General features: G+C 47.0%; 1 protein-coding gene and 1 long non-coding RNA gene across 4 annotated transcripts in view; one reads left to right on the top strand and one right to left on the bottom strand.

Moving 5' to 3' along the window:
* Positions 1 to 2,136: 2,136 nt before the first annotated feature.
* Positions 2,137 to 5,187, bottom strand: LOC146892106 (uncharacterized). The gene is made up of 2 exons (XR_015005231.2): positions 4,889 to 5,187; positions 2,137 to 3,872 (listed from the first exon to the last, which is right to left on the bottom strand). It is a non-coding gene; the product is annotated as an uncharacterized LOC146892106 (long non-coding RNA).
* The window catches only part of Klhl3 (kelch like family member 3), a 113,164-nt gene continuing 94,767 nt past the window's right edge, over positions 5,111 to 23,507 (top strand). For 2 of the 3 annotated variants that reach the window (XM_087896637.1, XM_087896635.1), the window contains exon 1: positions 5,111 to 5,580. Coding sequence is in view for 1 of the 3 variants with exons in the window: in XM_087896635.1 (XP_087752761.1) it covers positions 5,567 to 5,580 (14 nt within the window). In the remaining 2 variants the exon portion in view is untranslated. Of the gene's footprint in view, positions 5,581 to 15,393; positions 15,488 to 23,507 lie in introns of those variants that run through there. The other variant, XM_087896636.1, reaches the window with a different exon arrangement.

The raw sequence follows: 23,507 nt of genomic DNA, 5'->3' as shown, positions 1-23,507 counted from the left end.
TCAAGTGACCAGAGACATTCTCCAGCTTCCCACTCCTTTGCACCGGGGGTTGAACCAAGGGTCCCACGCATGCCAGGCAAGCGCTCATCCCCTGAGTTACATATCCCCAGGCTTACTTTTTAACTTTCCTTTCTGAGACAGTTTTACTAAGTTATTCAGGTTGACCTCGAACTCTGGTTGAGGCCGGCAGGACCTGAGAGTATAGCCCTCTATTACCATGCTCAGCTGCATGTGGGGTTTTACATTATTTCAAATGTGTGCACCCTCGGTGCCTAGCTGGGCATGTGGCATACACCAGTCATCCCGTGCTCTGGAGGCTACACCAGTAGTGCTCTTGGCCCATGTAGACCGCTGGTTGGTGTCCACCCACCCTGTGCAAGGCTATGGAGTTCGCCGTTAGTGCTACAGAAGAGCAATCTCTAGCTCCTGGGTGTGCGCATCCTACCTTGGCACACACATACATTGCGGTGTGCTAGATTGGTGGTGGAGAATGTGTCGTTCATAGTTAACCTTTTTATGCAGAACAGTTAGGCTTTCTTTGTATCCAGAAAAGAACTGAAAGGTGAGGTGGGAGCAGTAGACAAAAGGCCAACACCATCAAAGCTGAACTTAATGGTCATTCTCTAATCTGTCTGTGACTGAAGCAGGCTTTTCCTTTTCTTTCTAGACAGCTGACCCGTGAAAAGCGGTTTCACTTTTGCTAGGAGAGATACACAGGTTTACCAGCAGAGGGCGCCAGTTGTGGGCTGCAGACCTGGGAAAGGAGAGCGTTCCTGGGAAAAACTTGAGCATTGGAAATCCCTTAGGTGTGTAGAGGCTGCTTCCGTTCCTGGAGGGCTTTGGAAGCTTTGGGTGTCTCCTGATTTAGGGGTTCCTAAATCAGAAGTGAGGTTGACAGTTGTCTGGGCCAGGCACCCTTGGTCAGGCCTTGGTCAAGTTCTTTACTTCAGAACCTCAGTCCTCTCGTGTTTACAACAACCCTTAGCCCAGGGGCTCTCCACCTTTCTAATGCTTTCGTCCAATTCCTCAGGCTGTGGTGACCTCCAACCATAAAATGATTTTGTTGCTACTTCATAACTATAATTTTGATACTCTTATGAATTGCGATGCAAATATCTGATATACAGATATCTGATATGTGTACCCTCCCCCATAGGTTGACAACCACTGCCTTGGAGGGGATAAAAATAAACAAGGGATACAAGTGAGTCAGCGATGTGGAGCCTGTCGCCCGGCTCTGAGCGAATACAGAGGGAGCGGGAGCTGTTGCGGTTGCTTACTGCGATGTTAATTGGAGGCAGAGGAGATGCGAGCATCGTGAGGTGGAGCACAGATCTCAGGAGTGATCTATGCGTGGTCATGCTTAGAAGACTGATCTGGGACACGCGTTCTCTGTCCTCAGAGCGGAAGGGATGGAAGGCAAGTGTCCCCCTGGACCAGGTAGTGATCTGCTGGACTGTTGGGGGACCTAGGTTTTTTCTCAGTTTCCTCCTGCTTTTCCAGAGCACTTTAAATAGTTAGAGTTCATTCAGCAAGTGGCACAGAGTCTGTCGGGACTTTGGGAGGCAGACAGGCAGGTGGGCTCTACCCCTAGCCCCAGTCTTGGCCAGTCCTTGATGACCTGTTAGCAGCTGTGGCACTGGGAGCGGACGATAACTCCACAAACGCCCTCTCAACCTGACTAACTTTTTCCTTGGTTCCAAGATCAGGGGGTCAAGGTTGTTTAATAACCTTGAGGAAGACCGTGGGACTGGGTGCCACTGGTGGCTTCTAGATACTTGTCATAGGCCAGTTTTTCTGCTGCCTGCTCACGTCTGTATTTAAACTAAGAATTCTCAGACATAACTAGTGATATTAGCCCCTTATTTTAGAAGGGAACAATGATGCTCCTAAAGCAACGTGAATGGGGTTGTCTATCTGGTGAGCACATTTGCACCGTGCCCTGTTAGCATATCAAAGTCTGGCGGTCTTCTCATCCAGCTGTGCTTTTTAGTCACCTACGGGGTTTGTGAAATTCCTCATCCTGAGCTCTGTCACAGGTGTGAGGAAGAACCTAATTGTCCAGTATTTTTTCTGTAACACAGACTTAGGTAGACGTTCCCTTTCTAAGTGTATAATTTTTAAAATGCAGTAGTCTCTTTTTAAAACAAGATTTTATTTTTAATTATATAAAAATGTGTAGGACTGTGTTTGCATAAGTGCATGGGTGAATGCAAGCACCCTTGGAGCTGGAGCCCCAGGTGGCTGTGAGCCTCCTGACATGGGTGTTGGGAACAGAATTCAGGTCCTTGGCAAGAGCAATACATGCTTTTAACCACAGAGCTATTTCTCCGGCACCCCCTAAGCCGTCACGACAAGGAATATTTTCATCTCCTTAAAAGTCCTTTTGTGCCTTTGACCCCCAATGCTTATGCTCTAATGAGCTAGGTAGATGGTTCAGATGCACAGTGTGACGTGAGATAGTGCTGTGCTACAGCCCCTGCCGAGTAAGAGAGCAAAGCACTGTGGGAGCCAGAAAAGAGGGAAAGGGGCCTTATGGGAAGGCATGGCTGGCCTAAGTGTCTTCAGACGACGTCCTGGCTCCCTGTGCTGAGGGAGAACTCAGGAGAGAGAGCTTTCTAGACCAAATCAAGACCTAAAAAGGAAGTTTTTCTTTCAACACTGATTCTTCTCAAGCCAGCTGGGAGCCAGAGGATTCTGAATGAAGCTGATGGACAGCCTTGCGGCTGGAAATGCTGACTGCATAAATTGCTTTGGGGTGAAGGCCTGGGGTCACCAGGTGTGCTTGGCTGACTGGGGAGGTAGCCTGAGTCATGGGAGGAACCCGTGTTCCATCTTTGCTTGAGGTCTGTGCCACAGTGAAGACATTTAACAGGTCAAAACTATAACAGTAACATGTGGTGAGTGTCTCTTCTATTTCTATACTCCGGGACAGTTCACGACCGGGATTTTCCTCCAGGCAGGCACCACTTGGGTCCTTTTGCTTCTCCTTGCTAGATTGAAGCAGTCTTTCGTCTGAGTTCTGTCAGAAGGATTAGCCTATCCTGAGGAGATCAGGCTGTGGCCCGGCTCTTGGCTCAGCTCTGCCCTTAGCATTGGTAGACGGCTTTCGTGGATGGCCTTCTCCACCCTGGCTCCTGGGTAATGGGTGGCGGGGAAGGCAGGCATGGTCTGGCTCTGATACACCCAGACCACTCTAGTGTGGCAAGAGCAGCTTGCAAGGAAACCACTTGGGGCTTTATATTGGCTCTAATAATTCATTTTGGACGTGAATAAGTTTAAACCTTAAGTATTTCCTTTTCAGACTGGTTTTCCCCTTCCTCTTTCCTGTGTGGTGAAGACATGAATGAAGGCATGCACAGGGAAGTCAGCTTTGCATCCCTCTGGTGGCTCATGCAGTTGACTTCCTACGCCCGTACGTGCTCTGGCACGGATTCTGGGATCTCACTTCCTTATTTGTGATGTTCAGCTTCCGTGGTCCCCGTGATTGACGGCCAGAGGAAATATCTGGAACAGAAGCACGGAGCTGATTAGAAGAGGAAGGGAAGTGGCGGGAGAAAGATAGGGGTTTGGCTGTGAAAAAACGGAGATACCGGGCCGTTGGGTGTGAGCTGTCACTCAGGGCTCCTCTCATCTGAGGGAAAATGACTTTGGGTAGTGCTCCCAGCTAAGAGGACACTGGGAGGTCGGGAGATAAACTTTGAGACTCACCTTAGTTTGAGGTTAGAATGTTATGTCAAGTTCAAGTCATTAATCCATCTCGTTTCTGTACCTGTGTTCCCGCTTGCTTGATGAATTGAGGTCTGTGCAGCACTGAAGAAGTTTAACAGATCAGAGCAATAACGGTAACACACATGAGCGTCTGGTCAGAACTAGAACAGTAACACACATGAGCGCCTCAGGTCAGAACTAGAACAGTAACACACGTGAGCATCACAGGTCAGAACTAGAACAGTAACACATGTGAACGTCTCAGGTCAGAACTAGAACAGTAACACACATGAGCATCACAGGTCAGAACTAGAACAGTAACACACATGAGCGTCACAGGTCAGAACTAGAACAGTAACACACGTGAGTGTCTCTTATATTTTCACACGCATTATTGTATCCCCCTAGAAGTTCCGAACAAACGTGAGAACCCAGGAAAAGTTCCCTGTTAAGCAGATGTCCAGGGCATACTGAGAAGGAAGTGGGACATTCCCAAAGACAAGAGGGATTGTCTCGTGAATGAGATTGAGTATCCACCAGGAGCAGGGGAAGAGGACTGAGCTGAAGGCCACACACTCGGCCTGTGGTGTGTCGGTGGGTGAGGCATCCTAGAACAGGGACACACACACCTGTGTTCTCTGCACCATCGGGGAAGCTGCTGAGCGATTTTTATCACTAATTGACCCAGTTATCTCTGAGTTTGTTGGTTATGTCTAGGAGACACAGCTAGTTTCTGGCTTTCCACAAGATTCTGTTAGCCTGAGAAACTAGGCATGCCAACAAAGAGCACCCGAGATGTTCATCAGGGGAGATGAACAGTTGGAGTTATTTTGGAGGTCACCGATGTCATTGGTATCACGTAGAGAAGGTTTTTAGAAGACCTGTGATCTATTGCCCTTCTATAAAGATTCAAGGACCGAGGCTGGAGGAACCACTCCAAGTAGGGCCAACAGCTCGGTAGTAGACCTGTGAGCTGGAGCTACAGTTGGCGGTGTTTCAGCTTTATGGTGGCCTTTCAGCGTGACCCAGGACGACAGCGTGGCAATGATCTTTGACGTTTTTTGTAGTACAAGGGGCTTGTTTCAGTTGTAACCCCGCCCCCCACAACAACAAAGAGCATCTTGCTCCAGTTCCCTTGTATAATTATTCTTAATCGCTTCAGTTCTATAACACCCACCGGCCCCAATCCCGCTTGTCTCACTGTCGCCTCTCGGAACTACTGTGGATTTGGTGAGGGAAATTAGGCAGAGCCGATGTTACAAGTGAATTTCCCCAGGTGGGTAAACTCCACCGCAGGCCACAGAGGGGCCTCCTCATTCCAGCGATGCGGCCAGGCCCACAGACTCACACAGCCTAGGAGGAGGAGAGAAGGAGGGGTCAGCTTTTCTCTGTTAGTGAGAATTCCTCCCGTGCTTTGCAACGGCAGAGGAGGCAGGAGACCGTGGGGTGGGCTAGTCGCTAGGGCTGGGGATGCCTGAGCAGATGAGGAAGCAGTTGGAAAGGTGGCATAGCCCTTGGGTAGCCGCCGCCGAAGCTGTGGCTGTTCCTAGGAGACAGAGGAGAAGCCAGCCTGCGGGGGAGGGGGAGCGAGTGGGTTGCTGCTTTTAGCAGCTGAAAGGGCTGCAGGGAGCTCTGGGTAAGACATTTTCTACCTCTGTCGCTTCTGCGGTAGAAGCTGCCGCGAGTAAGTCAGAGGAAGGAGGACCGGGAGGGAGGAGGTCTCCGTTGCAGCCATGCTGAATCACTGTTGCTGATCAGAATCCCTCACCGGGCTGCTGGGAGAACCCCGAGAGCAGCGCTAGCTCCTGGGTGCACGCACAGTTTGGCGGCTACTAACCCCGCCGGGCCTCCCACAATGGAGGGCGAAAGGTACGTACGTGTAAGCGTGGTGTGTGTAGTATGCATGTGTACGCAAACGGGAGCCTAAGGTGTCAGCACCGGCATTTTTGCATCCGTCAGGCAGGGTTGCCAATCCTGATCGCTGCGGGATCCCCAAACAGAGTGAGGACAGGAAAGTCCCTTTGGAAACCTACCCCTTCCAGGGCTCAGAGATACAGAGAGACCCGGCGCCTGCCAAGGCAAGTCTGGGTTTGCTGAGCTGCTAAGCACGCCGAAAGAAGGAACTTCCTGGGCTGGTGTTGGGAATAGTTTCAGCACGACTGGAATCAGGATTGCCCTTTTCAGGCTGCCTCGGGGAGGCGTTCCCTCTCCCCAGGGTGCCTTTCTTCGGTGGGGTGTTTTGAAGTCACCGCAGGGTTGGTCTTGGAGCGGGACACTTGCCTCAGTCACACCGAAGTAGTTGAATCGTCAGGAACCATGCCAAGCGGATGGCTTTCCTCAAAAAATGAGTCTGTGAGTGTATGTTCATGGACACTGGCTTGTGTGCCGGGAGGGGTGGAGGAAACCCAGACAAGTGACATTTGCACACAACCGGTGTTGTCTGTGTCTAAAAGTTTGAGAGATGCTGTGAGGTCTGTCTTAGAGCAACCCACAGACTTTCCACAAAGTAGGAGCCAACAGAAGACATTCAGGTGCTTGTATTGAGCAGGAACAGGCTGACCAGGGTTCATCTCCTGGCAAGAGGGAGCTTGTTCAGTTTTACTTTGAGGAACTGAGCCTCCCACAGTGCAGGGCCGGATCTGACAGAGTATGGATCAGAAGTCTGAGCTCTGCCACCTCCTCATCCGTGGGTTGGTGCAGAAAACAGGCTTTGCCATTTTCCTTGAGGAGAGAAGACGGCAGGGAGAGCCGGAAGACTTTTCCTCCAAGTTGTGAGTTGCTGGTCCCCTGGGAACCACTCAATCAGTGCCGACACCCTTGGGGTACCTTTGGAGAGCCCCTTGATGAGGGCACAGCGTGTCCTGACTCTGCCGGGTGACAGCGTCTGTGGTTCCTTTCATTCTCCAGTCTGAAAAAGCCGTAGAGACCAGCACCTCTTCGTCCACACTCACAGGAAGTCTGGGCCAGTGGCTCAGCCTTGCTAACGCGGTGACCCGTTAACAGTTCCTCATGTTGTAGTGACCTCCAACCGAAGATTATTTTCATTGCTACTTCATAACTGTAATTTCGCTACTGTTATGAATCGTAATGTAAACATCTGATATGTAGGATGTCTGATATTCACCACCCGTGAAAGGGTCATTTGACCTCCCCAAAGGGTCGTGACCCTCAGGATGAGAACCACGAACCTAGGACTTTTGAGACTTTGTTTTCTGCCTCATACTTTCACAACAGTGGGACATCCAGAGGCCTCGGGGCAGAGGTGGACAGTGTCCTTGCCCTCTCTCATCGGTCTGTGGCTAGCAGAGGAAGGAGTCATGTGTTGGAGGTGTGAGGTTCTGCACTGTGTCTGCTTGCATGACCCATAGCGTATCTGGGCTAAGGTGGGCGCGAGACTGTTGCCCACTGAGCATTTGGGGACAGCGATTGCGTCCCCAGTTCGTGCTGGTCAGTGAGGGGAGCTGATGCCTATGGCTGAGTACTCATTTGCGCTTGTCTTTCGGAGGCTGCGCATAGTCAAGAAATCCCAGCTGAGAATGTCCAACATTCACCAGGCTGCCCAGGTCATTACTTTTTGTCCCTCTTGTGGGGACCTAAAACAAGGTCCCTACCTGCCAAACAAAAAAGCCTGCTTCGATTTGTCTCCTGTCTCTTTGCAAAGCACACCCATTTCCCACCAAGAGTTCTGTTGGAGGTTTCCATGGCCGCTCCCTCTCTGGTCCCCATCCACAGAGCCCTGTTCCCAGAGCTCTTATTGACAACTCTTCTCCTCCTGTCTAAGTCCTCACAGACGTTCTTACAGACAAACCTACAAACCGCTTTTTCAGCTTTTCGGGTGGTGTGAGGGGTTGAGACAGGGTCTCTTTAGCATCCCTGGTTGTCTTAGAACTCCTGTAGACCAGGTTGGCCTTGAACTCACAGAGATCCACCTGTTGATTCCCCCCGAAGTGTTGGGGTTAGAGGCGTGTAACACTTTACCTGGCCACACTTCTTGCTTGTATCTTAGACCCGGATGAGAGGCCCAGCACGTCTTTTTGTGCTTCTGGTTCACATAAATGACAAGTCCCCAAACCTGGAGCCACGTCCTCACATTTAAGGATGGCGTCTTTGTACTTCCTCCTTAATAGTTGTCACTGACATAGCTCTGCCAGTGACAGGTGTTGGGTAGTGAGTTTCTAACTGATAATATAACAAGTCTTATTAATGGTTTGAGAATTTCTTACAGTGTATTTTGATCACTTTCTCCCTTTCCCCAACTCCTCCTCGATCCAACCTCACCTTCTTTTTTTTTTTTTTTTTTTTTAAAGATTTATTTATTTATTTATGTATACAGTATTCTTAGTATTCTGCATGTGTGCCTGCAGGCCAGAAGAGGGCACCAGATCTCATTACAGATGGTTGTGAGCCACCATGTGGTTGCTGGGAATCGAACTCAGGACCTTTGGAAGAGCAAGCAGCGCCCTTAACCACTGAGCCATCTCTCCAGCCCCCCAACCTCACCTTCTTAAGCCGTTCAGCTTCTTGCTCCTCCCTCTCTCTATTACAGCCCCCCGCACCCCCACACGACTCACCTCCTCTCCTTTACCACTCCCCACTCCCCAGCCATCCGAGACCAGTTTGTGTTTCCTGACCACTACTGGTTGTGAGGCCTGCCCTGGAGTGTGGTCAGTATACCAGGTATTATACCACTAAGGATGCCTGACTCTCCCCCTCCCAGCAGCCATCAGATGCTGGCATCTCCTCAACTATGGACATTGGGAGTTTGTATGTCTTGAGCTTACACGGATCTTGTGTCTGCTGTCATAACTACCGTGAGTTCCCGTGTGCAGTTGCCCTGATACCTTGTAAAACACAGTTTCCTTGAAGTCCTCCACCATCATTGAGTCTTGCACCCTTTCCTCCCCCTCTTCCACAAAGACCCATGGGCCTGAGGAGGGAGGGGTTACCATGTAGACATCCCCTTTTTCTCTCAGTCTCTGCATCTTGACCTTAGCTGGTGACTTTTGTGAGGAACTCTGGTAACTAAAAAGGTGGGAGAAAAGATTGAACTTCCTTGGCTATCAGACTGATTCCCAGCTCCACTCGCAATGCCCTGACACGAAGAAGAGGTGGAGGCAGCTCGGGTTTGTAAGTTTCCTGGAAGCCAAGGGTGAAAGCTGAGTGATTGGCCCAGGTCACGAGTCCGACCTCCAGGGACTGGAGGCATTCCGTGTCTCATGCTTGTTCCACATTTAACCTGCTTGAACGTAATTGGGGCTATTTTTAAGCATTGAAACATTTCAGCCAAAAGATTTCTATGAATAATTTTCTTTCCTTGCCATGAGGGTAAGAAAATACTTTTTACCTTGAAACGCTATTAATTTAAAGTGTGGGCTTGGGAGTAACACAGACTCCAAGTGAAGTGTTTCACAAGCCGTATGACCTTGTGTGCATTGTATTTTTACTGAGCTATTTTTTATATGTAAGGGAACAATAACACCGTTTTTCGTGGGTTGTTGTGAAGATTAAACGGGGCAGCTTGTGTACAGTACTGAGCTCTGTCTTTTGTTTTTTCTGGTTGGAGTAAGTCCTTAGAGTATGGCTACTGCTATCCCTGGACCCTCTGTTGCTTGCTGCGCCCTGAGACGCTAACAAAGCCGTTAGGATTTTCCTGTATCAACTACCCAGAGCAGATTATGTGGGACCGTTCTCACAGGAGCACAGAGGGAAAGCGTAGCAGGCATCTCCTTACTTAAGCGATCTCTCCACAGTGAGTGCTTCACAGGCCTTCACCTTGCTTGTGTTTTATTTTATGTTTTAAGGTTTTGCCAACATCTATTTTTACCTCTGTTTCCAGTTGCCATGTGGCACATAGATGCCCCAGTGGGCATGAGCTGGGCATTCCTAGGTCAGGTGAAGACCTCAAGAAGAGCCCATGGAGTTGCACTTCCTTTGCTACGTCCCGAGCTCGTCAGCTCCCTGCTAGGTCTGCTGGTGCTAAATCTTCCTCTATGGGTGATCACCAAGGCTTGGTGAGTGGAGAAAGGTGATGGAGGTTCTGATCCACTAAGGGCTCCAGCTCTTGGTGACTTGTCCTCTCCCCTCCTTTGTTCCTTCCTCTCCCACTTCTCTCAAACACTACAATGGCAGTTGCCCTTGCTGTTGGGTTTTTATTTTAGATTTGAAAATCAACCCTATGGATGAATTAAAATAAATTTTCCACTTCCAAGATAAACTCAGTTCATAGCAACAGAAAGTGAAGTGGTTGTCAGGGGGTAGAGGAAGGGGAGTAGGGATTGCCTTGCAGGTGTGGGATTTCAAATGGGGAGGTGAGCTGTAGAGATGGGGAGTGGGGACAGCTGTGTGACAATGCCATGTGCTCCGTGATAGAAGATAAAGTTTGTTGTGTATGTTACACATACACAGACAGATACACAAATACACACATAGACACACCGACAAACACACACACATACACATAGAGACACGCAAATACACACAGACACACAGACACCACACACACAGACATAGACATATACAGACACATAGAGAGACACATAGACACACACATAGACGTATACATACATAGGCACAGACAGACACAGAGATAAAGAGACACACACAGACACACAGACACCATATACACAGACTCAGACATATACAGACACACAGACAGAGACAGATAGACCAGATACACACACATAGACATATACAGAGATATAAAGAGACAGACAGACAGACACACACACACACAGACATATACATAGGCACACAGACAGACAGTAACACAGAGAATGAGACAGACACAGATGCACACAGACACCACACACAGAGACATAGACATATACAAACAGATAGACACACACAAAGACATATACATACATAGGCACAGACACACAGGGAGAAAGAGGCAGGCACAGACATATACACACACAGACAGAGAGACAACACACACACACACACACACACACACACACACACACACACACACAGAGACATATACACACACACAGGCACAGACAGACACACACACACACACACATCCTGAAGGTCCAAACAGAGATCTTCAGTGGTTGCAGAGAAGAGCATTCTTTAGTAGAGATGTCGCAAGGAGAAGCTGGTTGCTCATTCTTCTTAAAGCTGTATGGTTTTGTCATGGGAAGGTAGGCGCTCCTGCCTGAGAAGGCTTTCAGACACAGCTCTGCCGTGACCCCCTGTGACCACCTGTGACGTGTCCTTAGGAACGGTCTTCTTGGCTGGCTCTTAGTGACAGGAGCCTGCTGTTGTGCCTTAGGAGCTCCTGAGAGGAAGGTGTTGGTTGGGTGTTTGCTCTTGACAGCAGTGGAGAGAGGGGTACTGTGGATACCGCGGAGACAGCTGGAAAGCCGCTCTTCCAAAGGCTGACGGCTGCATCAACGGTAACGCTGGTGAGACAGCGCAGGGCGCACGCCAGCAACACAGCCTTGTTCTCTACTTCAGTTCCTCTGGCCCAGACCCTTCGTCCTCTCCCTGGCCCTAAGAGTCATGTCTGTCTTCCCATACCTCCTGAGACCCTGCACATCATCATGATGGTAATAACGGAAGTTAAGTTCCCTCTGGAGATGGAACTTTTATTTCTTTAAAGTGGAAAGGATACAAAATCAGCAAAGGCGGACATTTTATTTTATTTTTTTTCCAGATCAAGATTTGGCTTTTTAGAGTTTCTTTGATAGATTGTTGAGGCATATCCAGGCAAGAACATTTTTTCTGTGTGCGTTCCAAACCGACTGTTTTATTTGATACTATCCCACTATGGAAATGACCTATTTTTTAAAAAAAATTCTAGATGAACCCTAAAGTAGGTTAGATTGAACAGACCAGTGAGAAGCTATGTAAAAAATAGTTTGAACATGCTTTGTTCTAAGATTTTTCTCTTGTTATGTAAGTTCAGTGAATCTCAGGCTGGAATGTGACTTTCTATGATTTGTGAAGAGCTTAGGCTGTCTTTCCCTTTTGAAAAAACAGCTTGCTTATTTTCAGTGTGTGTGTGTGTGTGTGTGTGTGTGTGTGTGTGTGCATGTCTTTGCTTCCAAGTACATCCTTGTTGCCCTTGGAGGTCAGAGAGGCCATCACATCTCCTGCAACTGGCATTATTGAGATTGTGAGCCAACCCTGTGGGTGCTGGGAATGGAACCTGGGTCCTCTGGAAGAGTAACCAGTGCTCTTAACCATTGGGCCATCTCTCCAGCTCCCTACTTTCCCTTTTATGTGTGAATTCGCACCAGGGCCTCTGTCATATTGGCGTATACAGAGTTCAGCTCTCCGTTCAAGCCTCCTACAAGCTTAGCTTTCAGAAAACCCCATGGCAGGGAGTGAGTGTATCTCTTCCTTGGCTAATTCTACAGGTACAAATATCTTGATATAACTTGTCTTTCATCCAGATTTTAAGGAAAGTCGTGAATTAGGCCTTCAGGAATGTGATTAGTAACACCTGTTCTTGAAGTTGGTCAGGGAGGAGGGGGTCGTAGCAGCAGCTACGAACAGCATTCATGAATCGTGGCTAGCTGGCGTGAAGGGCTGCTAAGTTCAGGAAAGTTAGTATTATGTAGGACTGTCTGGACAAATTCTATCTCAGCGCCTCAGGAGATAGTAGTTCCTGCTTCATACTATTGTTCTGAAGATAAAACTAAATAATGGAAAAAAAAAACCTAAATAATGGATGTGAGACCCTTTAGTGTAGTCAACTTCCAGTAAATGCTGACCGTGATTGTCTGTCCCCTGGGACTCAGAGCTTTCTGAGGCGTCTCTAGTGTGTGACTCTGTGGACTGTTTCCTAGCAGCATCTGATGCTAGAGTCCAAGGTGGTCCTGCCGGAAGAGTATGTGGCTTGTGTGTAAATGCTGTTACTGGACAACAGGGTTTATTAAGGTCTAGATTCTGGTGGCTGGATGTACTCAAGTGCCAAGTTCCTCATCAACCAAGAAGTAGACATCGAAATTTTGAAGTGTTTATCTAATTATCCTTTATCAATAAAAACTCAGGGTAAGGACCTGAATGGTTAGAGAAGTGGCAGAGAAACGACTGGTGACCTCTTCTTTCTCTCCTTCCTCAACCCAAAAGGGTGGGGAATCCTTCTAAGCTCCTCCCTACCACTTCCTGTGTCTCTCTGTCTGCCCTCCGTCTTCCAAAACCTCTATGGCTAATTTTGGTCAGCTCGTATCTAGCTCCATCCTCTGATTCAAAGTAAACTTTACTGGCAATCTCAGAAGTGTCAGAGTGTGATCAAAATATTCCACACCAAAATGTGGTAATTTTTATCTCGAACTTTAGGACTGGGTTACTTTCTAGATATGTAGTTTATCTAAGGTCTCATGGCTTAACCAAGTGATATCATGAGTACCCTTCTTTTCCATATAGTGTGAGATGAGGTGGACCTATAGCTAATTTCTAGTTTTTGGTTTGTTCCTTCCAAAGGATCTTTCTTTGCTGAGAGAATTTAGTGAATGGAGTCTGGTCCTGCTGGACCTTCCTTAGTGTAGCTCTGCCTTCCTTAGGCAACTTTGCCTATCTTTATTGGCTCATTGCTAGCTTGACTATAACATTCTTGGGCCCCATGTATGAGGCCTGGCATGAGCCAAGGCTTTTGAGCTCTGTTGTGTGAATATTTGTGGAGGGGAATCGTTAATCTACAAGCTTTGGCTGCCTCACCTCAGACTCCTTATCCCCTGGGAGATCCTCCATGCTGTCCGTGGTTTGGAGGTCCTTGCTCTCTAGGGCTCTAACCCCCTGCTTGATAGTTTGCTTGGAGGGACTCCTTCTACCTGCCTCCTAGATTTCCTTTGGGCTCATTGCCTGGCTTTTCCCCACAAGGGAACCAAAGACTCACAAGGTATGCACTGACTTATCTGCTTGTCCCTCTTTTGCTGGCCTTTTCTCTCCCCCAGTCTTCCTGCTTTTGCATTGTATGTAGGGGTCTGGGCTGTGCCTCCTCCCCAAAGTGATGGGGGAGCATCAGATGAAAGGAGATAGAGCCAGGCTTAGTTTTAGAGCGGGGGGAGTCAGGAAGAACACAGCTGTTGGTAGTTTCAGCCCACGTAGCCTTCATTTGCCCAAGGCTTGTTGCTGAGCACCTGTCCAAGGCTCGCTGTTGAGCACCCGTCCAAGGCTCACTGTTGAGCACCTGTCCAAGGCTCACTGTTGATGCCTGTCCAAGCTGTTGAACACCCATCCAAGGCTTGCTGTTGAGCACCCGTCCAAGGCTCGTTGTTGAGCACCCGTCCAAGGCTCGCTGTTGAGCACCCGTCCAAGGCTCACTATTGAGCACCTGTCCAAGGCTCGCTGTTGAGCACCTGTCATGTGCTGCATGTTAAGAAGATGGAACTGAGGTGACATCTTGGTTCACATGGAGCTGAAAGTCTCACAGAGTCAAACTTGCCACAGCCACTTTTACTAAACTTTTAGGAATTTTGTGGTTCAGTTATTCAATTTAGCTAAAATCAGATAACATAAATAAATCATATTAAAATGTTCAGAACTCACAGCTCCCAATATTACTCTCATTGAAGCCTTTGCATTTAGGTCTGCTGTGTTTCTCAGGAGACGGCTCCACACCTGTGCACTAGGAGCACATACCTGTCTCCAAATCCCAAGAGACAGATCTCTCATGGAGCGACAGTTTATAACACGGGAAGAATAAATAATCGCCATCAGTCTGGGCGCCTTCCCCGGCCACTCTGTAGCCACTGAACAGCATACACTGTGCGGGGGACAGACAAGAGCTCTTCAGGAGACAGCATAGAGAAGGTCGGAGTACAATGGGAACATGGAAGAGAATGGGGAAGCGGATGATGGAGGGTGGTAGGAGAGGCTTCTGGGTAGACTTGTGAGGACCTGGGACTGAGCTACACCCGGGAGAGACAAGGTGGTGGTGTAGACACACTTCACCAAACCAAAGAGCATCGAGTATTTTGGTTGTTGCAAGTATGTTAGTTCTGTGATCAAAAAGAGTCTCCGGGTCAATGATGGGGTTATGAGAGACCATGACAGTTCTCTGAGGTTCATGCTGAATCCTGTGAGGACTCGGGAAGAGACTTCAAGCCGAAATGCCTTGACCGTGCTGACGTTGTGGAGGAGGTGATGGTGATAAGTGAGGCCATAAATGAGGCGGAAGGAAGGTTGTAGTCATAGCGACCAGCAAAAGATGGCTAGCAGACATGGAGGACAGGGAGTAGACTTGCGGCTGTATGTGACGAGGGTGCGCTGAAGCAGGCCATCGAGGACAATGCCCTCGTTTCTGTCTGGGATCAGTGTGTTTGTAAGTGTTACAGCTCTGCTCAGGAATGTGTGTGTGGGGAGGCGTCCCCAATATACAGTTCTGAAGGGAAGGATGTCCTTGCAGCCAGGAACCAAGGGATACCTCAAAGTCATACTACACAGCAAATGTCACACGAGCGATGTATTGGGAGGGAAAACCCCAGGTGGGTGGCCACCTCTGCTCAGGGGAGAAGCAGCAGAGGACTGAGCAGCAGACAGATTTTATGCAGAGTTTCTTGGGGGTGGAACTTTCCAGGGTAGGGATTGGTAGGATTTCAGGTCCAGAGCTTGGGCTTTTTTCTCCATAGGACTGGGTCTGTGCCAAGCAGTTAAGGCAGTTAGAGTGCTCTGTGGGCGGAACTTGGTGGCTGGGGGTCCTCAAGGGGCTTGCAGTGTTCCTGCTGGTTATGACTTGTGTGATAGAGAATACAGAAAGAACTAGCTTGAGAGGGGCAATTTGGGATATGTGTGGATTCACTTTCGTGAAATTTCAGTAGGGGAGAAGGTAAGACATTGCTATGGGATTTGGGATTTAGAGGGCAGGGGAAGTGGCGGACTACAGAGAGGTGTAGTCAGGGCATACCTTTTTTTTATTTGTCTGTTTTTTCAAGACAGGTTTCTCTGTGTAACAGCCTTAGCTGTCCTGAACTCACTTTGTAGACCAGGCTGGCCTCGAACTCACGGAGATCCGCCTGCCTCTGCCTCCCGAGTGCTGGGGTTAAAGGCGTGCACCACCACTGCCTGGTGAGTGTGTGTCTTTTATGTACATTTTAATGTTGGCTTCTGTGTATTCGTTCCTAGTTCGACCCTGAGGCCTGCTCTGCTGTCGGTATCTGCAGTTGGCAGAGAGATATAGTCACACCTTGTAGTCCCATCTGATTTATTGTCCAGCTCTTGTAAAGACAGGTGAAGGTTTTCAGCTCAGAACCAGCCATAACATACAACAAGGGCCTGCTGCATCACGATCCCGTGCTGGGTGCGCTGAGTTGCCGGTCTTACAGTGTTGTGGGGACCCACCAGAGCAGACTGCTCAGACAAGAATTTCATCCAATAGGAAGCCTTTATTAGTCAGCTGGAGAGTACACTGGCTCTTCGGGATCCCAGTGTAACCCTGAACCTCTCTCAGGGTGAGCTTTAAAGCATGGGTTGTCAATACTTTGGTTAATGAGAGCAGTTACTCAGAAGCAGAACTAGCTACAGAAGCCAAAAAACAAAGTTAGTATATTTAGAGACTTTCCACAACTATGGGCTTTGATGGATGAGGCCTTTGTTTCCACTTTGGCAGGTGGTGCTGTCTACATGCTGAGTTTCGTGACCTGAATGGTACTTCCATCATGGAGTCAGTTGTGCTAAGGTTTGGGGGCTTACTAATGCTTGAGGCCTTGTTACAACAGACAGTCCACAGACACACGGTCCTTGCCTGCCAATATGTTGGCTAGATAAGTGAATGAAAAATACTTAAACACAGTCATGATCTATGTACCGGTTGGGTCACAGGCTAGGAATACAATAAGGATTTAGGAAGCAGAGAACAGTTGGGGCTGAAGTATTCCAGGGGCTGCCTAGAGGATGCGAAGCTGAGGGGGTCCTCATGGGACAGACTCGCAGGTTGTGATACTGGGAAAGGGAAGGAAGTTAAGTGTTTGAGTAAGTAAGGTCAGGCTGGTGGTTCAGGTTCGGCTCAGGTTGGTGTGTTTGTGGGGTACCTGAATGCTAGGCAGGAATTGTGACTTTACGTTGAAGATTTTTGAGATTTATTTCGCCCTAGGCGTTTTTGAGACATGATCTCACATGGCTGGTAAATACATAGACCAGCTGGCACTGGGAAGAGCCCCGGGATGGCGAGGCTAGGACGGTACCCCACTCACCTTTCGGGAGAGCAGCTTGGCTGTGGTGTGTGGTTTGGAGGAAGCCTTGAGAAGAGGACCGTCTAAGTGGGGGTGTCAGGTGGGCTGACAGCGTCATGGTCCAAAACAACACCAAACACCAAGCGAACAGCTCAGGAAAGAAGGGGCATCTGTGTTTGTCCCAGTCTGAGGCTCGGCTATCTTAGTCTGACTTTTTGAATGGAGGCATCAGACACCTGGGAGAAACAGATACGGGGAGCCAGCTTGTGACACTCCTTCCCGTGAGCTCTTGATGTGGTCCTAGCCTGTTTTTCTTTTCTTTTTTTTTAAGATTTATTTTTATTTTCTTATTTATGTGTGTGCATGTTTGCATGTGTGCATGTGTGTATATATGCATATATGTATTCTGCTTTCATGGAAACCGGATGAGAGCATCAAATTCCCTGGAGCTAGCATGGCAGGCGGTTGTGAGCTCTCTGATGTGTGCTGGGAACACAATCCCGGTCCTCTGGAAGAGTAACAAGCACTCTTCGCTCTGAGCCATCTCTGTAGCTCCAGTTCTTGGCATTCTTGGGCAGAAGGAATTGTTCACTGCAGGGCGTCAGTGTTGACTCACACATGTAAGCTGAATAGCAAACAGGCTAATGGGTGAAATTAATTGTTGGTCAGATCCCCAGGTATTTGCTCAAGTGGACTAATTTGGTGTGTTCTGAGTCTGTTGGAGCTCATGCAGCAAGTGGCATGGGTGACTCTTCCTTCTGAGTACATTCATCGTCAGTGACCTGATTTACTCTTGTTGGCTGTGGTTTCTGTCCCACCTGGTCCCGCAGCTGTTTGTCCCAAAGAAACACACAGAGGTCTACGTTAATCATAAACGGATTGACCTATTAGCTCAGGCTCCTTATTAACGCTTACATCCTGCATTAACCCATAATTCTTGTCTGTGTCAGCCATGTGGCTTGGTACCTTTTTCAGCGAGGCATTCTCATCTGCATCCTCTGTGTCTGGGTGACGACTGCAGACGGAGCCTTTTCTCTTCCCAGAATTCTCCTGTTCTGGTCACCCTGCTTATACTTCCTGCCTGGCTACTGGCCAATCAGCATTTTATTAAACAAATACAAGAAACAAATCTTTACAGGGTAAAACCATTGTCCCACAGCATACTCTTTTTTTTAAATTAATTAATTACTTTTTAAAAAATGATCTTTTCTCATTTACATACCTATCCCTGTTCCCACTTCCTTCCCTCCTCTCGCTCCTCCCTTGCTTCCACCACGTTCCCTCCACTCCATCTCCTGATCCACTCCTCAGAGATGGTAAGGCTTCCCATGGGGAACCAACAAAGCCTGACACATCACTTTGAGGCAGGACCAAGGCCCTCTCTAATATATCTAGATTGAGCAAGGTATCCCTCCATAGGGAATGGGTTCCAAAAGGACAGTTCATGCACTAGGGATAAATCCTGGTCCCACTGCCAGTGGCCCCACAGACTGCCCAAGCCACACAACCATCACTCACATTCACAGGGCCTAGTTCAGTCCTATGCAGGTTCTTCCACTATCAGTCTAGAGTCAGTGAGCTCCCACTGGCTCAGGTCAGCTGCTTCTGTGGGTTTCCCCATCATGGTCTTGACCTCTTTGCTCATCTTATTGCTCCTCCCTCTCTATGGCTGGACTCCAGGAGCTTGGCCCAGTGCTTGGCTGTGGATCTCCGCATCTGCTTCCATCAGTTCCTGGATGAAGGCTCTATGATGATAAGCAAGGCAGCCATCAATCTGATTATGGGGAGAAGACCAGTTCACCCTCCCCACCATTGCTTAGGGTCTTAGCTGGGGTCATACTTGTGAATTCCTGGGAATTTCCTGGTGCCAGGTTTCACACCAGCTCCACAATGGCTCTCTCAATCAAGATATCTCTTTTCTTGCTCTCCCTCTCTGTCCTTCCCCCATCTCAACCATCCTGTTCCCTCATGTTCTCCTTTTCCCTCCCCTTCTCACCTCCCCTTCTGCCCTCCCTTCTCCCCCCACACCACAACCCATTTTTTTTTCAAGAGTAATCCCATGTATGTCTCTCTTAGGGTTTTTCTTGTTACCAACCTCCCTGAGGTCATGTATTATAGGCTGGTTATTCTTTGCTTTGTGTCTAATATCTACTTATGAGTGACTACATACTACACTGTTTTTCTCAGTGTCTGTGCTACTGGTATTACATTTAGAAAGTGATCTCCTGTGACCATGTATTCAAAGCTTCTTTCCATTTTCTCTTCTATGATGTTCAGTGTGGATGAATTTATGTTGAGGTCTTTGATCCATTTGAACTTGAGTTTTGTGTATGGGGATAGATATGGATCTATTTGCATTATTCTACATGTTGATATCCAGTCATGCCAGCATCATTAGTTTAAGATGCTTTCTTTTTTCCATTGTATAATTTTAGCTTCTTTATCAAAAATCAGGTGTTCATAGGTGTGTGGATTAATATCATGGTCTTTGATTCAATTTCATTGGTCCACCTATCTGTTTTTATGCCAATACCAAGTGATTTTCAGTACTGTAGCTCTATAGTCGAACTTGAAGTCAGGGATGGTGATGCCTCCAAAAGTTCCTTTATTGTATAGGATTGTTTGGGCTACCCTGGGTTTTTTGTCTTTCCGTATGAAGTTGAATATTGTTCTTTTGAGGTTTGTGAAGAATTGTGTTGGGATATTGATGGGGACGGCATTGAATCTGTAGATTGCTTTTGTTAAGATTGCCATTTTTATTATTCTGATCCTACATATCCAAAAGCATGGGAGATCTTTCCATTTTCTGATATCTTCTTCAATTTCTTTCTTCAAAGACTTGAAGTTCTTATCATATAGATCTTTTACTTCTTTGGTTGGCATCACCTAAGATATTTTATATTATTTGTGGCTATAATAATATCAGATGTTTTCCTGATTTCTTTCTCAGCCCTCTTATCATATGTATATAGGAGGGCTACTGATGTTTTTGAGTTGATTTTGTATCCTGCCAAATTGCTGAAGGTATTTATCAGCTGTAGGGGTTCCTTGGCAGAATTTTTGGGTCACTTACGAATACTATCATATCATTTGCAAATAGTGAAAGTTTGACTTCTTCTTTTCCAATTTGTATTCCCTTGATCTCCTTTTGTTGTCTTATTCCTTATAGAACTTCGAGTACTATATTGAATTGATTTGAAAAGAGTGGACAGCCTTGCCTTGTTCCTGATTTAGTGGAATCGCTTTGAGTTTCTCTTCATTTAATTTGATGCTGACTGTTGGCTTTCTGTATATTGCTTTTATTTTAGATACATTTCTTGTATCCCTGATCTCTCCAAGACCTTTATCATGAAGGGGTGTTGGGTTTTGCCAAAGGCTTTTTCAGCATCTAATGAGATGATTATATGTTTTTTTAAAAGCTTATTTATATGGTGAATTATATTGACAAATTTTCATATATTGAGCCATCCTTGCATCTCTGGAATGAAGCCCACTTGATCATGGTGGATGATTTTTTTTTTTTTTGGATGTGTTCTTCGATTCGGTTTGCCAGTATTTTAGCATCAATGTTCATGAGGGAGATTGGTCTGTAATTCTCTTTCTTAGATGAGTCTTTGTGTGGTTTGGGTGTAAGGGTAACTGTAGCCTCATAAAAAGATTTTGGCAATGTTTCTTCTGTGTCTTTTTTTTTTTTTTGTTCCTATTTTACTGATTTCAGTCCTCAAATTGATTATGGAGAAACCTCACACTAGTGACTTAACAGCACACATGAAAGCCTGGAACAAAAAGAAGCAGACTCACCTGGGGGTGGGCAGGGCACATTTGCACGTCCTTGTCCTTTCAGGGAGGCCTCGTGCTAGTTAATGCTGTGTCAGACTTTATGGGCAGCTCATATTGGAGGCCCCTTTGTAAACAGTGTGGCGTTAGCAGGCACATGGATTATTACTGGACCATTCCGGAAGGCTGGAAAGCAAAAGAGCAGTGGCAGAGTCACCACAGAGGGTGTGTCGGTTCCCCCAACACGCCCGTTCGGTCTACCTTTTGCACACTTGTGAAGTGGAGCTAGCGGCTGCCCTGAGCTCTAACTTATGAGTTCCCTGCCTAGGACCTTCAGTGGTTCCTGGATTTGATCCATATTAGCTCTTCTGATCCTGGCTTTTCCACACTGAAAATCTATATATCATCATTTTATTATATATGAAAGGTTATTTGGTAAAATGCAGTATAAATATGATTTAAAAGACTAAATAACAACAGAAGAGAATCCTCCTCTCTCCTCCGCTCCTTCCCCCTCCGCTCCCGCCCTCTCCACTGTTCTCCCCCATCATCACTGTCCTCTCCTCTTCCTTCCACTTTTGACACAGGGTCTCCCTATCTAGTCCAGGCTGACTTTGAACTCACAATCTTCTTGTTTGGGTATATGGTGGGATTATGGACAATTGCCACCACACCCAACTTGGGAGTTTCCTTAACTCCATAAAATGCATGTAGTAAATCCCGTGATAAGCACATGCGATGGGGAACATGAGGACATCTTTGAAATCAGGACCCCGGCAGGAATTCGTGATCGCTCTCTCTTTGGCATTAGTTTATCATCTTAGCCAGCACCAAACTTCTTTCCGTAAGGAGATGCACAAAGATGGTTAGAATTATGTATTCAACCTGGTTAAAAAAAACTCAAGGGGCTGGAGAAATGGCTCAGTAATTAAAAGCCCTGGCTGCTCTTCTAGAGAATCTGGGTTTTGATTTCAGCACCCTGTGTGTTGATTCACAAACATGTAAGTTCAGTTCTGGGGGCTGAGATACCCTCTTCTGGTCTCCACAGGCACCAGGTACAAGCTTGTAGTACACAGATGTACACGCAGACAAAATGCCCTACTCATAATCCTAAAATAATTTTAAAAAGTAGACACTAGGCTTTGTGGCCCAGGCCTGTTCTCCCAGCTACTCAGGAAGTTGAGGCAGGAGAATCATACATACACACACACACACACACACACACACACGCACGCACACACACACACACACACACGCACACACACACACATACACACACACATACACACACACACACATACACACACACACACATACACACACACAGACACACACACATACACATACACACACACGCACATACACACACACACACGCATGCACGCACACACACACACACGCATGCACGCACACATAGAGATGTAGATGATTATAATAAAGTAGTCCCACATTAGCTTAGAATGGAGTATAATAAAGGGTTCTTTATTTAGGGGTAGACTCACAGATCCACAGTCCTCTGAGTGAGCCAGGAATAGGACCCAAATCCAGCAGCCAAGAGAGGTCTCGCAAGCTTTTCATCCGCCTTTATAGTATAAGAGGCCATGCCCCCAAGTGGGCTGGTATCTTAAAGGCTTTTGGCTGAAGGAGTTCTCACAATACATAGACAGACAGACAGAAAGACAGAGAGAGAGAATGGGAATATCATCTCTGGCATTATACACTAATAATATAAAGCTTATCTATAAATAACATTTAATTGAATCAATGGCAAATGATTTGATACAATGAGATCATTTGGTATGGCTGCTGGCTAGAAAATCAATTTGTAAATGTAATTATATTTCATAAATTGCAACAATCAGCAAATATACTCTAAAAGGAACATTCTCTCTGTCTTTCTCTGTCCTTCCTTCCTTTCTTCCTCCCTTTCCTCTCTCTCTCTCTCCCTCCCTCCCTCCCTCCCTCCCTCCTTCCCTCCTTCCTTCCTTCCTTCTTTCTTTTTGAGACAAGGTTTCTCTGTATAGTCCTGGCTATCCTTCAGCTCACTCTGTAGACCAGGCTGGCCTTGAACTCTGAGATTCGCCTACCTCTGCCTCCTGAGTACCAGGACTAAAGATGTGTGCCACCACTACCCACCTATAAAGAACAATTTCTATCATAAAATAATAAGAAAAACTTCAATATACATTGAGCATGATGTGTGTATAAGATCTTCAGATAGTCTTGCAGTCGGTTATGAGAGGCCATGTGAGTGCCAGGGACTGAATTCCAGGCCTCCGCAAGAGCAGTAAACGCTCTTAACCACGGAGCCGTCTTTCCAGCTCCATTGGTCCTTTATAATGTCACCCATGCACCTGTGAATTTCTCGTTCTGGGGACTGAAATCCGCTTCTGGCCTCTGTTGGCTCCTGCATGCATGTAATACACATATGTACATTCAGGTAGACACACATGCACATAAATAAATAAATAAAATAAATAAATAAAAACATTTAAAGGGCTTAAACAAACAGAAGATAGCCCATGTTCATGGGTAGGGAGAAATAACTTAAAAGAAATGTTGGTTCAACCTAAATTGACCTATAATGAGGTCTCTATCAAAGGCCTGCCAGGGTGTCCCCTGGAACTTGAGAAGCTGGGTTGTAGAAAGAATAAAGGACTAGATGGGACATACAAGGTGATTTCTCAAGAACAGCCAAAGGCTTGAGGACTTAGCCTGTCAGAAATCAGACATCATGAAGCTACAGAAATAATGTATTTGTGTAATCTGAGCTCATGCAATTGGCTAGAGAGACAGAAACAGATCTTGTGAACTGTGGTGGCATGACAGGGAATGGGAAAAATAAGGATCAGTAAGTAGAACTCATTGGAAAATTTGAATTTCCTTTTGATGTTGTGTTAT

This window comes from Myodes glareolus, chromosome 14 (assembly GCF_982192425.1).
Source record: "Myodes glareolus chromosome 14, mMyoGla1.1, whole genome shotgun sequence".
Lineage (NCBI taxonomy): Eukaryota > Metazoa > Chordata > Mammalia > Rodentia > Cricetidae > Myodes > Myodes glareolus.
This window is presented reverse-complemented; position numbering and strand designations above follow the sequence as displayed.